Source organism: Ranitomeya imitator, chromosome 3, assembly GCF_032444005.1.
Source record: "Ranitomeya imitator isolate aRanImi1 chromosome 3, aRanImi1.pri, whole genome shotgun sequence".
In the NCBI taxonomy this organism is placed as follows: domain Eukaryota; kingdom Metazoa; phylum Chordata; class Amphibia; order Anura; family Dendrobatidae; genus Ranitomeya; species Ranitomeya imitator.
Genome location: NC_091284.1, coordinates 505,711,308 through 505,726,024, shown reverse-complemented (window position 1 = coordinate 505,726,024; position 14,717 = coordinate 505,711,308). Strand labels below are relative to the sequence as shown.

The following is a 14,717-nucleotide window of genomic DNA, read 5'->3' as shown; positions in this document are numbered from 1 at the left end:
TCAGGGAAAAGGGATGAAGTCTGCATGCCAATCCAAAACTAATGATTTGTTTTTTCAGACTTGACAGGTAACAGGCTTACTGCTGATACAGTCAACACAAATCTATCAACATTACAGTTTGCCGTACATGAATAGTTTCCATATACTGTAAAAGCATTTGTCACATACAGACAAACAAACTGCATGATGCAAGATTTTTCTGCTCCTGTGAATACAGCCTATTGTGTCCTATCCCAATGTAACATCTATATTTAGCAGATAATCATTTTATTGATGCATTTAATTAACGCTGATATGTATTTTTTTCCTGCATGTAATTTAATATAACCAGGTTAAATGAAGTACTAATATGCTGTGTCCATGGCTTTTTCTAATGCACCATATACTGGATTTTGATACCCCATATGGTTCTATAGTGCAAAAATACGAGTTTAGTGTCCATGGAATTGTGCAAAATAATCCTTTCCACTTCATTTATTGATTGTGATCATGCACATTTTGATATAAATTGCATTTATCATGGTCTGTATGTAGATTTAAATGTAGCAGTTGTATGTGTAGATGGAAGGCTCTCTTCTTCCTGACGACTTTCCACTTTTGTCTTACAAAATCACTCCGGAGACTGCTCACACACGACACTCTGACTATGAAAAGCTTGTACAGCAAACTAAACAGGTTTGCTTCGAAAAGTTTTACTAATAATACACAGAAGCATTAACTAAATACAACATTTGCATTATTTTTTTTTCTTTCTGGCAATTAGAGGCACTTTTGGTTCAGCTGTAAAGGGACTGTATATTCAAGAAGGTATTTATCCATGTCTTAGGCTGTGTCACACGTAGCAGATTTTTCACGTTTTTTTAGCGGGTTTTCGCTATAAAAACGCTATAAAACTGCAAAAAAACGCTCACATTAAGCATCCTATTTAATAGAATGCAATCCGCATTTTTTGTGCACATGCTGCATTTTTTTCCTGAGCGGATTCGCATTCCAGAAAAAAACGCAGCATGTTCATTAAATTTGCGTAATCGCGGGGATTCTGCACACCTAGGAATGCATTGATCTGTTTACTTCCCGCATGGGGCTATACCCACTTCGATGTCCCTCCGGAGTCTTCCTGCCCCCCAGCGCTGCATGCGGCCGCTTCCGTTCCTGTAGATGGTCTGTGAAGGACCTGCGATGACATCATGGTCACATGACCGCGATGACGTCGCGGTCATGTGACCGCAACGTCATCGAAGGTCCTGCACACACACCATCTTGTTATGATCCGGTGACCTGGGAGCTGCATGAGAACATTCACTGGAGAAAGTGGCCACTGTACTGACCGCAATCCTGAACTTAACACCGCAACTAGAAGTAGCCATGGAGTGTACCTAACACACCTAGACACCTCGTCACAGCCGGAGAACTAAATACCCCTAAAGATGGAAATGGGAATACTATCTTGCCTCAGAGAAAATCCCCAAAGGATAGACAGCCCCCCACAAATATTGGCGGTGAGTCGGAGAGGAAAAAACATACACAGGCAGAAAAACAGGATTAGCACAGGAGGCCACTCTTGCTAGATAGGACAGGATAGGACAGAGTTCTGTGCGGTCAGTATAAAAACCCTTCAAAACATCCACAGCAGAATATACAAAAACTTCCTACATCTTTACTAAAAGATGTAGGAGCGTAAATCTGCAACTCCAGTGAATCCTACAATTAGAGCAGGAATAAAACTGAAACAAGCACACAGGCAGTGCGCCACAGAAACAAAAACCAAACACTTTGCTGAAATAGGCAGCGAGCAGGAGAAGCCAGAAAGTGATCCAACACTTCACAAGGAACATTGACTACTGGCAAGGGCTAAAGGATCCTGCACACCTAAATATCCCAGTCAGAATTGTAATCATCCGATACACCTGGCCAGGTCTGTGACTCAGAGACAACTGCATTCCCACCTACAACCACTGGAGGGAACCCAAGAGCAGAATTCACAACACCATCTATAGGAACGGAAGCCCCTGAGGAGATCGGCTGTTTGCTGTAGGTGAGTATAGCCATTTTTTATTTTTTTTAATTATTTTTAACATTCTATCTTTTACTATTGATGCGGCATAGGCTGCATCAATAGTAAAAAGTTGGTCACACTTGTCAAACACTGTTTGACAAATGTGACCAACCTGTCAATCAGTTTTCCAAGCGATGCTACAGATCACTTGGAAAACGCTAGCATTCCGCAAGCTAATTATGCTTGCAAAACGCTAGTTTTCTGCGGGAATATGCATGCCAATTCCGCATGCAATATACCCGCGGCAGGAGGCGCAGAATTGCCGCGGAAATTTCCGCGGCAATTCTGCAACGTGTGCACTTAGCCTTAATCAGCATTCATGGCTGAACCTTATGCCTTTTATCATTCCCTGAGAACTTACACTAAAGGAAATATACATCAAACAGGCAAGAGTATTTCATCCCAGTCCATTGTACTACCCTCATTGCTTTAAGATAACCTTCCATTCCATAAATGTGGATTTTTTTACCTACCCCACATGCTACTGTTCCCCTAAATTTGGTGCAGTGTTCATTTTGTTCCTATGCCTCTCAATTCCCAAGATATGATCATTCCTACCCTGTGTATAAATCTAGTCTTCTTAGCCAAGGGTGCATGATCTTCAACTCTTATCTATGGGTATCTTCCTGAAGACCACACCTAGCTGACTAAAAAAGCTTTCTAAATAAGGAAAAAGGGTGAAATCTCAGGATTAGAAAGGTGATTTAGCAAAAATAAATGAATATTATGCAAGATTTAGGAGAACAGTAGCATTTAGACAAGTTTAATAAAATGTACATATTTATCCAGAGAATGAATTTGGATATTATAATTGCCAACTGAATAATGAACCTAAGCCTGCAGTGAGATAACTCAGATAGGCTACCTACAGTGCTGTGTAAATTCACACATAACATATGGAGGCAAATCCATCAAAACAGGTGTAGCACACAGCTGCGCTCCGCCGGTCTTGAAGTAAAAGGCTCAGAATTCATTAAGAGGTACACGCCATTTAATAATTTGGCATTTCTTCTAAGTACCATGTGACTCCATGCACTGGAGTAGCATTTCTGGCATCTAATGCACTGGAATTTTTGATGAACAGTTGTAAACACCACCATTTCCCACCCGGCTTTGCCCTAACGCTGTCTATTTTGACATAGCTGAGTTAAACCGGCTTAAAAATGCCAAAAGTCACAACATTTTGGCTCATTTTTCCGTTACGCAAACATTTTGCAACTTTTCAAAACTTTTATGACACTGTTCTGGCTTAAAAGCTTTGATGTATTGGCCCATAGTGTGCACAGGTAATAAAGAGTATGGTTTATCACAATATTAGATATATCATCTTAGAATTTTATTGGAGTTGCTGTAATTTCAATAGGCTCGTTTATAAGCTGCCAGCAGGTGACTGCTGCAGCCAATCAGTGGCCTCAGCAGTCATGTGTCATTCTACTGGCATCACTACTCAGCAATAAAAGTCTTCCCTTTAGCTAGCATGTAGCAATATTGTATTGAAATTGTGATATGAGAAATTGGAATCTTTTTCATGAAATCTGCAAAAGGTAAAGGTGAACCCATCTGTCGAAGATAATACATGTTCATCCAAAATGAAAATGGCTAATATATAGTTAAGCAAAATGCCACCATTTGGTTGTATGACTACATGAGTTGCTAAGTCAAGTATACAGCTCTGGCAAAAATGAAGAGACCACCACATCAAAACCCTGAGAGAAGGAGATCTTGGAAGGATCGGAGGTTGCGTGTAGGTAAGTATCGGGAGACGAGGTCACAGATGTATGGAGGAGACAGGTTGTGGATGGCTTTGTACGTCATGGTTAGGGTTTTGTAGTGGAGTCTCTGGGCAATGGGGAGCCAGTGAAGGGATTGACAGAGGGGAGAGGCCGGGAAATAGCGGGGGGACAGGTGGATTAGTCGAGCAGCAGAGTTTAGAATGGATTGGAGGGGCGCGAGAGTGTTAGAGGGGAAGCCACAGAGCCGGAGGTTGCAGTAGTCAAGGCGAGAGATGATGAGGGCATGGACTAGGGTTTTTGCAGATTCTTGGTTGAGGATGAGGAATGAACGGATTCGTGAAATATTTTTGAGTTGAAGTCGGCAGGAAGTGGAAAGGGCTGGGTATGTGGTTTGAAGGAGAGATCAGCGTCAAGGATTACCCCGAGGCAGCGAGCTTGTGGGACTGGGGAGAGTGGGCAGCCATTTATTGTAATGGATAGGTTCGTTGGGGGGGTCGCGTGAGATGGGGGAAAGATGATGAATTCTGATTTGTCCTTGTTAAGTTTGAGAAATCTAGCGGAGAAGAAGGATGAAATAGTGGACAGACATTGAGGGATTCTGGTTAGTAGAGAGGTCATATATGGTCCAGAGATGTAGATCTGTGTGTCATCAGCATAGAGATGATACTGAAAGCCATGAGATTCTATGAGCTGTCCCAGGCCAAAGGTGTAAATGGAGAAGAGCAGGGGCCCAAGGACTGAGCCTTGTGGGACTCCGACAGATAGGGGGCGAGGTGAGGAGGTGGTGTGTGAGTGGGAGATGCTGAATGTCCGGTATGTTAGGTATGATGAGATCCAGGATAGGGCCAAGTCTGTGATGCCAAGGGATGAGAGGGTCTGTAATAATAGGGAATGGTCCACTGTGTCAAAGGCAGCCAACAGGTCGAGGAGGAGGACAGAGTAGTGTCGCTTGCTCTTGGCGGTTAAGAGGTCATTGGTGACCTTAGTTAGGGCAGTTTCAGTGGAGTGGTGTGACCGGAAGCCAGATTGTAAACGGTCAAAGAGGGAGCAAGAAGATAGATGGGAGGACAGTTCAAGGTAAACGTGTTGTTCCAGTAGTTTGGAGGCATAAGGGAGAAGTGATATAGGGCGATAGCTAGATACAGAGGATGGGTCAAGAGATGGCTTTTTGAGGATAGGTGTCATGGAGGCATGTTTAAAGCTTGTGGGGAATTCACCAGTTGTTAGTGATAGGTTGAAGAGATGGGTTAAGGTTGGGATGAAGACTGTGGTGAGGTTTGCATCAAAGTATTCCAGTAAATGCCTTACATATGAAAGAATAATGACATGACATGGCCCTCTTGAGTGATGAGAAAATTTAGTGTTTTCATTTGGTTGCATAATAATTTTGAACACTAATAGTTGTCCATGTTCAGTTATTATGCACACAAAGATATTCTCCTAAGTAGAGATGGCCAAAACTGAACGTTAATTCGGGGTCCTTACAAGACAACTAGTGTCTATTCACGGACCCCGAATTTGGTAACTGTGTTACTGTTCAGGTTCTGCAGCCTGAACAAAGTTTGTTAAGAGGCTGCAACACAGCCAATCAACAAGTTCTTCCTGTGTGAGCACTTTAAGCCTCATCACAACCATGTCATGTATTGGCATGGCTAACAAAGTAGCACTCTGTAGTGCTATAGCATGCAAACATGAAATATGAGAAAATTGAGAATACTTAGCTCATAAGTTGGCCAATTCATGTGTATCGGGCAGCCACAAAGAGGCAATTCTCTCAGCTGGGATCTATCCTAATGGGACTCTTATCATGGGCTGAGAGCCTACAATTATATGGGAAAGTAGGATCATGCTGTGATTAAAACTACCAGAGGCTGATGGGTGGGATGCTCAGTCAGAGAGCCTATGTATACAAATATCAAAAGACCATCAATTTCAAACATAAATCAGGTGTGTAAAGGTGCCAACTAAGAGTAACCATCTCCATATATAACTTACAAATAAATTAGCACTCTAAAGCACTGTAGCATGCAAACATGAAATATGTTAAATCTGAAATGCATTACTGCTCTTGAAAATAGGAAAAATTGAGAATACTTAACGCATACTTCCTCTTTTCGAGAACAGTAATGCAATTCAAACTTCATATATTTCATGTTTTTATGCTATAGCACTACACAGTGCTACTTTATTTGTTAATTATTGCCATGGCTGTGATTGGCTGGTGCACTGTTTAAAACAATATATAAATAGACAAAAAAGACATGTGGTCTCCTCTATTCTTGATAACCAGCGCAAGTAAAGCTGACAGCTGCAGGCTGCAGCCCTCAGTTGTCACCTTTATCTTGGCTGATTATCAAAACTACTGGGGTCCCCACGCCACTTTTTTTTAAATTATTTAAATAAATAATTTAAAAAAACGGCTTGCAGTCCTCCCCACATTTTTGATAACCAGCCAATTTAAAGCAGACATCTGGAGGCTGGTATTCTCAGACTGGGAAGAGGCAATGGATATTGTCCCCCTTCAGCCAAAAAATAGTAGCTTGCTGCTTCTCCAGAAAAGAAGCATCCATTAGATGCACCAATTCTGGCATTTTGCCCGGCTCTTCCCACTTGCCCTTGTGTATGTCAAATGGGGTTATAGTTTTGGGGTTGAGGTCAGCTGTTTTATGTTCATTGACATCAAGCCCAGGGGTTAGTAATGGAGAGGCGTTTATCAGACACCCCTATTACTAACCCCGTGGTGAAAATGAATAAAGACACATAGAAAAATCCGCTTTTTTACCCATTAACATAAAAAATCTAAGTGATACTCACCTGCTCACCAATAATCCATAATGCTGATGTCCCACGTTGATCCTCAACTCTGCTACATCTAGTTGGTTTGCTGAGTGGTGACATTACTGTTCAGCCCGGCAACCAGCTCACACTGATCTGTGGATGAAAACGCAGAAGCATGTGACTGGCAATAACCTTAATCATGTCATCACTGATCACACGCAGGCACATTCTCACTCTCGAGCTGAGCGGTAATATTTGTCACAGCTCAGCAATGCATCCAGATGTAGCAGAGTTTGGGATCGTACTGGGACAACAGCATTATGGATTATCGGTGGACAGATGAGTATAACTTTGATTTTTACATTTATAAATGGGTTAAAGTGGGTCATGGAGTGTTTTGTTGAAATAAATAATTTTGTTCTGTGTGTTTTTTTAATTAAACTTACGAGGTTAGTAATGGGAGTGTATAAATGCCTCTCCATTACTAACTCCTGGACTTGATGTCAGCGGACATAAAACAGCTGACATCAACCCCAAAACTTGTTCCCCACTTGCCAGCGCACCAGGGTAAGTGGGAAGAGTCAAGGCTAAGCACCAGAATTGGAGATCTAATTGATGCTGAGGGCTGCTGTTATTTGTCTGGGAGGGGGCGAATATCCGTGGCCACTTCCCAGCATATTAATATCAGTCCACAGCTAGACTGGCTTTATCAGGGGGTTGAGCCCCCTGATGAAGCCAGTCTAGCTGGTGAAACATGTTGGGGAGACTTAGGAGCTTGTTTTAATAGCTAGTTAGTATGGTTATGGCGAATTTTCAAATGGCGTTATATAGTTAGCAGCCACACCAATATATCCTAACCCTAAAATGAGATATTCGTTTTCGATATCTAGTTATGGTCTCAGTATGATGTGATCTGATATAACAAAAATACTTCCTTGTAAGGATAAAATACCTAATTGAGATCTTAATATACAGTAAGAAGCAGTATACCAAAATTATAGGGCATTACTGACTAAGCACACTTTAAAAGTGTTTTTCCTTTAAATAGTCTAATTAAAGTTAATTTTCATAGTCTTTAGATGGGGTTTGTTTGCCTTTGGCATCTTATTAATAAGCTTCATGGATATTTGTCCCTTCCCAGAATAATAATACCCACCCCAGCTGTCTGCTTTCCCTCAGCTGGATAGTAAAACTAAGGAGGACTGCAAGCCATTTTTTAAAATGATTTATTTATTAAAGAAATAAAACTGCAAAAAACTACACATGCACTGCACTAATTATATATCACATTGATATCTTTATTGCTATGCACAGGCGCCATCTGGTGAATACTCTCATCAATGTTGCGTGTTCTTTCTGCTATCAGCGAGACCAGGTGTATGCTGATGAGAGTAGTAGTCATCAGTCAATGCCTGACCGATGGTAACCTTTTTACCACTGGTCACATCTGCTGGCTCACATGCAGTCATTTGTGTGTCAGTAAGGTTACTGCCAGTCAGAGCCGTTGTTTCCCAATCTTTCACATAGATAACAGCATGGGAACCGCTGGTTGTTTGGACCCCCCATTCATTTGAAATGGGTCCGTATTCAGGTTCGAGTTAAGGTACCATTCTGGTACCCGAACCAAATTTTTTTTATTAAATTCATCTGAACCCAACAGATCAGAAAATTCAAGGGCCTGCCCATCCCTACTCCTAAGAAAATCTGAATGACAGTTTTCTTAAATGTTCAGGTAAAGGTTTATTAACCTTTGGGATTGACCAACCGCACTGTAGTTGTTCCGTAATAAATCATCAAAAATGACGCCCCCGGAAGAATCAGGCAGCGAAACGCACGTCGGGGTGAGGAGATTCTTATAGGTAATAACCTTCTCCATGATAAATAATCCTTTTTGCATATAAATAGGATGCACAGAGGCATTGATATAGCCCTTTTTCTGCCTATCTTGTTTGCTCCTGTCTCACCCTATTTAGGGGCATATTGCTATTATCATTATTTTTTTATTTTTGTTGATTTCAAGCTGAAAGCATATTCTGCACATCATGGAGTTCTATCCTTATTCTGAGGGATTTATTTGGTAGCAATTGTTCTTTATACCAATATATGTTTAACTGGTACCTTAACCCCTTTCTGACCTAGGACGGGATAGTACGTCCGAGGTCAGATCCCCTGCTTTGATGCAGGGCTCCAGCGGTGAGCTCACATCAAGACCGCGACATGTCAGCTGTTTTGAACAGCTGACATGTGCGCGCAATAGCGGCGAGTTGTATCGCGATCCACCCTGTTGTGAATTCTGTGGCTGAATTCACTCCTGTGGTCACAAGTGGTACTGCAGCTTCTGAGATTCCTTCCTCAGGTGTTCTGGTGAGCTCATTAGCTGCTTCGTTACTTAACTCCACCTGATGCTGCTATCCTTGCTCCTAGTCAATGTTCCAGTGTTGGATCTGAGCTTCTCCTGATTGTTCCTGTGACCTGCTGCTCTGTATAGATAAGTGCTTTTTTTGCTATTTTGTTGCCTTTTTTCTGTCCAGCTTGTCTTTTGTTTTGCTGGAAGCTCTGAGACGCAAAGGGTGTACCGCCGTGCCGTTAGTCCGGCACGGTGGGTCTTTTTTTCCCCCTTTGCGTGGGTTTTGCTTTAGGGTTTTTTGTAGACTGCAAAGTTCGCTTTACTGTCCTCGCTCTGTCTAAGAATATCGGGCCCCACTTTGCTGAATCTATTTCATCCCTACGTTTTGTCTTTTCATCTTACTCACAGTCATTATATGTGGGGGGCTGCCTTTTCCTTTGGGGTATTTCTCTGGGGGCAAGTCAGGCCTATTTTTCTATCTTCAGGCTAGCTAGTTTCTTAGGCTGTGCCGAGTTGCATAGGTAGTGGTTAGGCGCAATCCACAGCCACTTTTAGTTGTGTTTTGGATAGGATCAGGTGTGCAGTCTACAGAGTTTCCACGTCTCAGAGCTCGTTCTTTTGTTTTTGGGTATTTGTCAGATCACTGTGTGCGCTCTGATCGCTAGGCACACTGTGTCTCTGGATTGCCTTCATTACACCTTTCATTAGCAGACATAACACCACCCGCCGCTATTAACTAGTTAAATGCTGCTGTCAAACGCCGGAAATGCACGCATCGCCAACCCCTGTCACATGATCGGGAGTCAGCGATGCGTCAAGATAGTAACCATAGAGATCCTTGAGACCTCTATGGTTATTGATGCCAGTTTGCTGTGAGCGCCACTCTGTGGTCGGCGCTCATAGCAAGCCTGTAATTAAGCTACTTAGGAGCCCTTTCGCCCCATTCAAAATAAAACAATAAAAATAAAATCAAATATACACATATTTGGTATCGCTGCGTTCAGAATCGCCCGATCTGTCAATAAAAAAAGGATTAACCTGATCGCCAAACGACGTAGCGAGAAAACAATTTGAAGCGCCAAAATTACTTTTTTTGGTCGCTGCAACATTGCATTAAAATGCAATAACGGGTGATCAAAAGAATGTATCTGCACCAAAATGGTATAACTAAGAACATCAGCTCGGCACGCAAAAAATAAGCCCTCACCCGACTCCAGATCACGAAAAATGGAGACGCAACGGGTATCGGAAAATAGCGCAATTTTTTTTTTGTTTAGCAAAGTTTGGAATTTTTTTTCACCACTTAGATAAAAAATAACCTAGACATGTTTGGTGTCTATGAACTCGTACTCACCTGGAGAATCATGTTGGCAGGTCAATTTTAGCATTTAGTGAACCGAGCAAAATAGCCAAATAAAAAACATGCATGGGAGTGCACTTTTTTTGCAATTTCACCGCACTTGGAATTTTTTTCCCATTTTCAAATACATGTCATGGTAAAACCAATGATGTCATTCAAGAGTACAACTCGTCCCGCAAAAAATAAGCCCTCACATGGCCATATTGACAGAAAAATAAAAAAGTTATGGCTCTGGGAAAGAGGGGAGTGAAAAACGAACATGGAAAAACGGAAAATCCCAAGGTCATGAAGGGGTTAAGTATGTACCTAGCATAATTAAACAACGGAGCAGCAATATTACTGATATATTTTGTTTTCTACAAATCATAAGTCAACACTATAGTAATTACCTCGGTAAATCTTTAGTGCATTATCCTTATGATATCTTATTTCCCTGGTATTGTGCTCAGCATCCCCTATAACTGCATTTTGCTTTTTTATGTAATTCCTTTTAATAGTAATTAATAAAAATATTGGTTTTAATACATTTGTGGGATCTCTTCCTTGTCCTATATGCATTATATATGGGATTAGTTGTTGCATTAAATATTCAGGTATAGGTTTATTATTATTAACCTATTAGATTGACCAACACTGTAGTTGTTCTGTAATAAATCATCAAAAATGCTAATTTTACTAATTGTGCACAAAGTGTCAAAACATATTCACTACACTAAGATCTAGAAGCACAAGCTTTGGCTTACTGTTTAAAGCTATAGCCATATACTCCAAATAATGAAGCAATGTCGCTTGCTTTCTTGAAGCTAATGTTTCCTCTTGAGAGTAATGTGCAATTAAATGCCTTTTTCAATGAAGTGTCAAGTGCATAAGAAATGAACTTGTAATGAATTTGCAAAAATGTAATAAAAAACTATACTTGTTCAAAAGGACAAATATTTCCGAGGTGTTAAATCTCCTTTTCAGAAATTCATTATCCTGACACCAATAAATTAAAATCAGTTAATGGTCGACTGTATTGCACTGTAATGTTGATTTGGTTACTTATCCAGAAATTGTTAAATATTTGCCAATTATGAGATGCTGTACTAAAAGTAATAGAAAGAGGGCATATTCAAGATGCATTAAGTATTTCTGTAAATTTTGATATAAGTACACAAAAGTATACTTTTTTGTGCATAATACATGGAGTATCCCAACTCATGCTAACTTTCATATGGAGAATTGTTCATCGGTATTCACTCTCTCTTGAACTTCTTGATTAACATTGTATGGTCCTCTTCCAAACCATACAAAGGGGTTTAACGCAGAGAATTATTGCCAGTGTTTTAAACTCAAAACCACTATTAATACCAAAGAATTTGTTATAACTAAAGTTTACCTATTTTTTAATGTGTTCTAGTCTTGTTAGTCATTTTGTAGATTGGTTGGCTTCTGAGAGACCCACTCGGAAACATCTTTAGTCTCCTGAGCTAAGCAGTTCTGAACAGGTTTTTTCAACAGTTTTTAATCTGGACTTGGACTCTGACCAATCTGTAAGATCGGTAAATGGGGTTCAACATTTAAACAAAGAAATAAATGTAAATAAATGTGATGAACACTTTAAAGGGAATCTGTCACCACATCTCACCTATCTAACCAATTAATACGAGCATACAGGTTATAGACTGCTAATTAAAAGTCATACCAGTATGCCTCCTATCAGATGCCTTGTTGTTGAGAAATGGTCTTTTATCACTTTATGTAAATGACATCGTCCAGGCTATGGGGAGGACACTGACTGGAAGATAACTCTGCACTTCATTATCCTATGTAACACCTCCCACGGAGTCACTCTATTCCTGTGAAATTGGGTACTCATCCGGAAATCTTGTGTCTGCGCCTTCCATCTCCCGACGTTCCTCTTCAGTGTTTTGCCCTTATAGGGCATAGAATTCACATTCCCATTGTGCAGGTGCCGATGAGTCACTGGTACTTCCGCTTCCAGTGTTCTCTGAGTCACACAAACCATGCACTACACAAGTATCAGTGACTCACTGGCACCGGTGCAAAAGGAATATGAAGCCTATGCCCATAGGAGGGTGGAACACTCAAGAGGAGATGAAATGCACAGGATGTCACAGGGAGAGAGTGATGGTATGGGGGGTGATCCATAGGATAATAAAGTATGAAAGCAGCGTTATCTTCCAGGCATCATCCTCCCTAGAGTTTGGAAGAGGTCATTTACTTAAAGTGATAAAAGATTATTTCTCAACAACAAGGCATCTGATAGAAGTCATTCAGGTATCACTTTTTCCGGCAGTCTGTCTATAACCTGTATGCCTATATTAATAGGTGGTGACATATTTCCTTTAAACATTTTTCACACCTCTTCTTACGACACCATACCTTTCCCACATGTATTAATTGTAATTTGAGACTACATATTTATTGATTGTAAACATCAATAACATATGACTCTCCTCACAATTTTATACATGCTATCTTTATGGCTTTGTTCTCTGTGGTTTTTCCGTAACTCATTTTTGGAAGTTTTATGCACATTTATAATACACATGTTTGTGAAGACCGATAAGATATTTTCTTATTACTAGAAGGCAGAAAACTGATTATATGATTCTCTGCAGACACTTACTAGAAAGCTGATGGGGTTTTGTCAGCTCGATGAGCGTAAATTGTGGTCTATTTACTATCAATAAAGTGTTGTTAGAGGTTGGATAAATGATATATAATTCCATACATTAGTGATATAATAGACCAGCTTTACTATTGGCTTATTGTGAAGGAGCTCTTGGATCTCAGTTGATGGTTGCTAGAAAATATGGTGATAAATTGTCATGGAATAATAATTTTGTTATTATAAATAATGGCTGTTACGTTATTTTTCTCTTTCCAGAAAACAGTTGGGATAAATATACCAATTACTAATCCATCAATGGATATTCTACAGTTCCATGTGATGGTAACTGGTGATGGAATCTCTGCGGATGAGGTTTTCCTACTGCAGCCGAGGGAGACCTGCTCCTTTGTAGCAAAGTTTTCCCCAACTAAAACAGGGATTTCTAATGGGAGGTAAGTGGAAATATAAAGTTACAATACGTGTTACCCATTTACTGTATATAAAGGACTCCAGGCTCAGAGAGACCTACTCCCACATTCAGGGCCATATTGTTTATAAGGCTGATTAGAATGAAGCCTTAGGGCTATGCAGCCACTTGGGGACCATATTTTATTTTTCTTTTACTGAGGCACTGTTGCCTGCACCCTAGGGCTCCAATGATTAAAGGCGCTTTTCACTCAGCACCAAATACTTATACGTATATTCTTATTTTGCTGCCAGCCTTACAGTTCCGTAAGCAATAGATTCTAGTTGTGATCGTGACTGTGTATGGTCAAACGTGTCCACTGACCTGACCAGCCAAAATATTCTTTATAAGGCTATGTACTGTGATCTAGTATCTACCATACCACGGTCAGGCTGTCAGCTGTAGTGGGGTAAAATAGCTGAAAGCCTAGGGGTCTGGCCAAGAGTGAGTACGTTCCTGCTTTCACGTAGAAGCTACTCAGGATAGGCTGCTGTCTTTTACAATGACTAAATCTGTGATACACTTAATTGATTTGAGGTGGTAGGTGCCTGGAAATAAAATTTTCTACCTGGTAATACTCTAAAAAAAGACCAAACTAGCATATAGTTGTAGATTGTGTTGAGCTTTCCACTTGCAATGCTAAAGGAACTTTCTATTACTAGGAAAATCCTATGTCTATCATTGTCAGTCGCTAACAGGTATCACCGGTTTCTGACATACAACAAGATGGCCATAACTAAATTTGGAATTGGCTCATTCCATTGTGCTCTATCATAACTCAATTAAGATAATCATATTTTAATTATTTTGCTATTCATTACTCCATACACTTTCCAAAATCTATATCACAATAATATGTTTTCTTTTCTGAATTGAACATACTTTGTTTAATAAAATATAATTGTTATTGCACCCCGTGGTATTTTATGAGCCCCCCTCTGAGAAATTCCACCTATTAAGTCCAGTTCCGGATGGTCACACAAGCTCATTAGCTCAGTCGAATGATTTGGGCTATTGTGCGGTCCGCTCATTACAATCAAGGCACTAGGACCTTTAGTTAATTACATGGTCACCCTGAGAGAGGATTAGAAAAACACCAGGAAGCATCATAAGAAGTATATAACAGCAAGATCTAGATATAGAAGCTTAACTGAACATATTTGCCTGATCCACAGAGTAATGTAATATCTGATTTTGTAACAACCCTTTAAAGGGACTCTGTCAGCACAGAATAATAATAATAATCTTTATTTTTATATAGCGCTAACATATTCTGCAAACTTTACAGTTAGTTTGCACACATTATCATTGCTGTCCCCAATGACTGTTCAAAGATAGTACAGGCACTCAAGTGCCTCAC

The 14,717-nt window shown here is 40.3% G+C and overlaps 1 protein-coding gene across 1 annotated transcript in view; it reads left to right on the top strand.

The window, feature by feature from the left end:
• Positions 1–14,717, top strand: part of CFAP47 (cilia and flagella associated protein 47) — an 874,184-nt gene that overhangs the window by 633,093 nt on the left and 226,374 nt on the right. Inside the window, exon 53 of the mRNA XM_069757658.1 lies at positions 13,168–13,343. Coding sequence (XP_069613759.1) covers positions 13,168–13,343 — 176 coding nt within the window. The remainder of the gene's footprint in view (positions 1–13,167; positions 13,344–14,717) is intronic.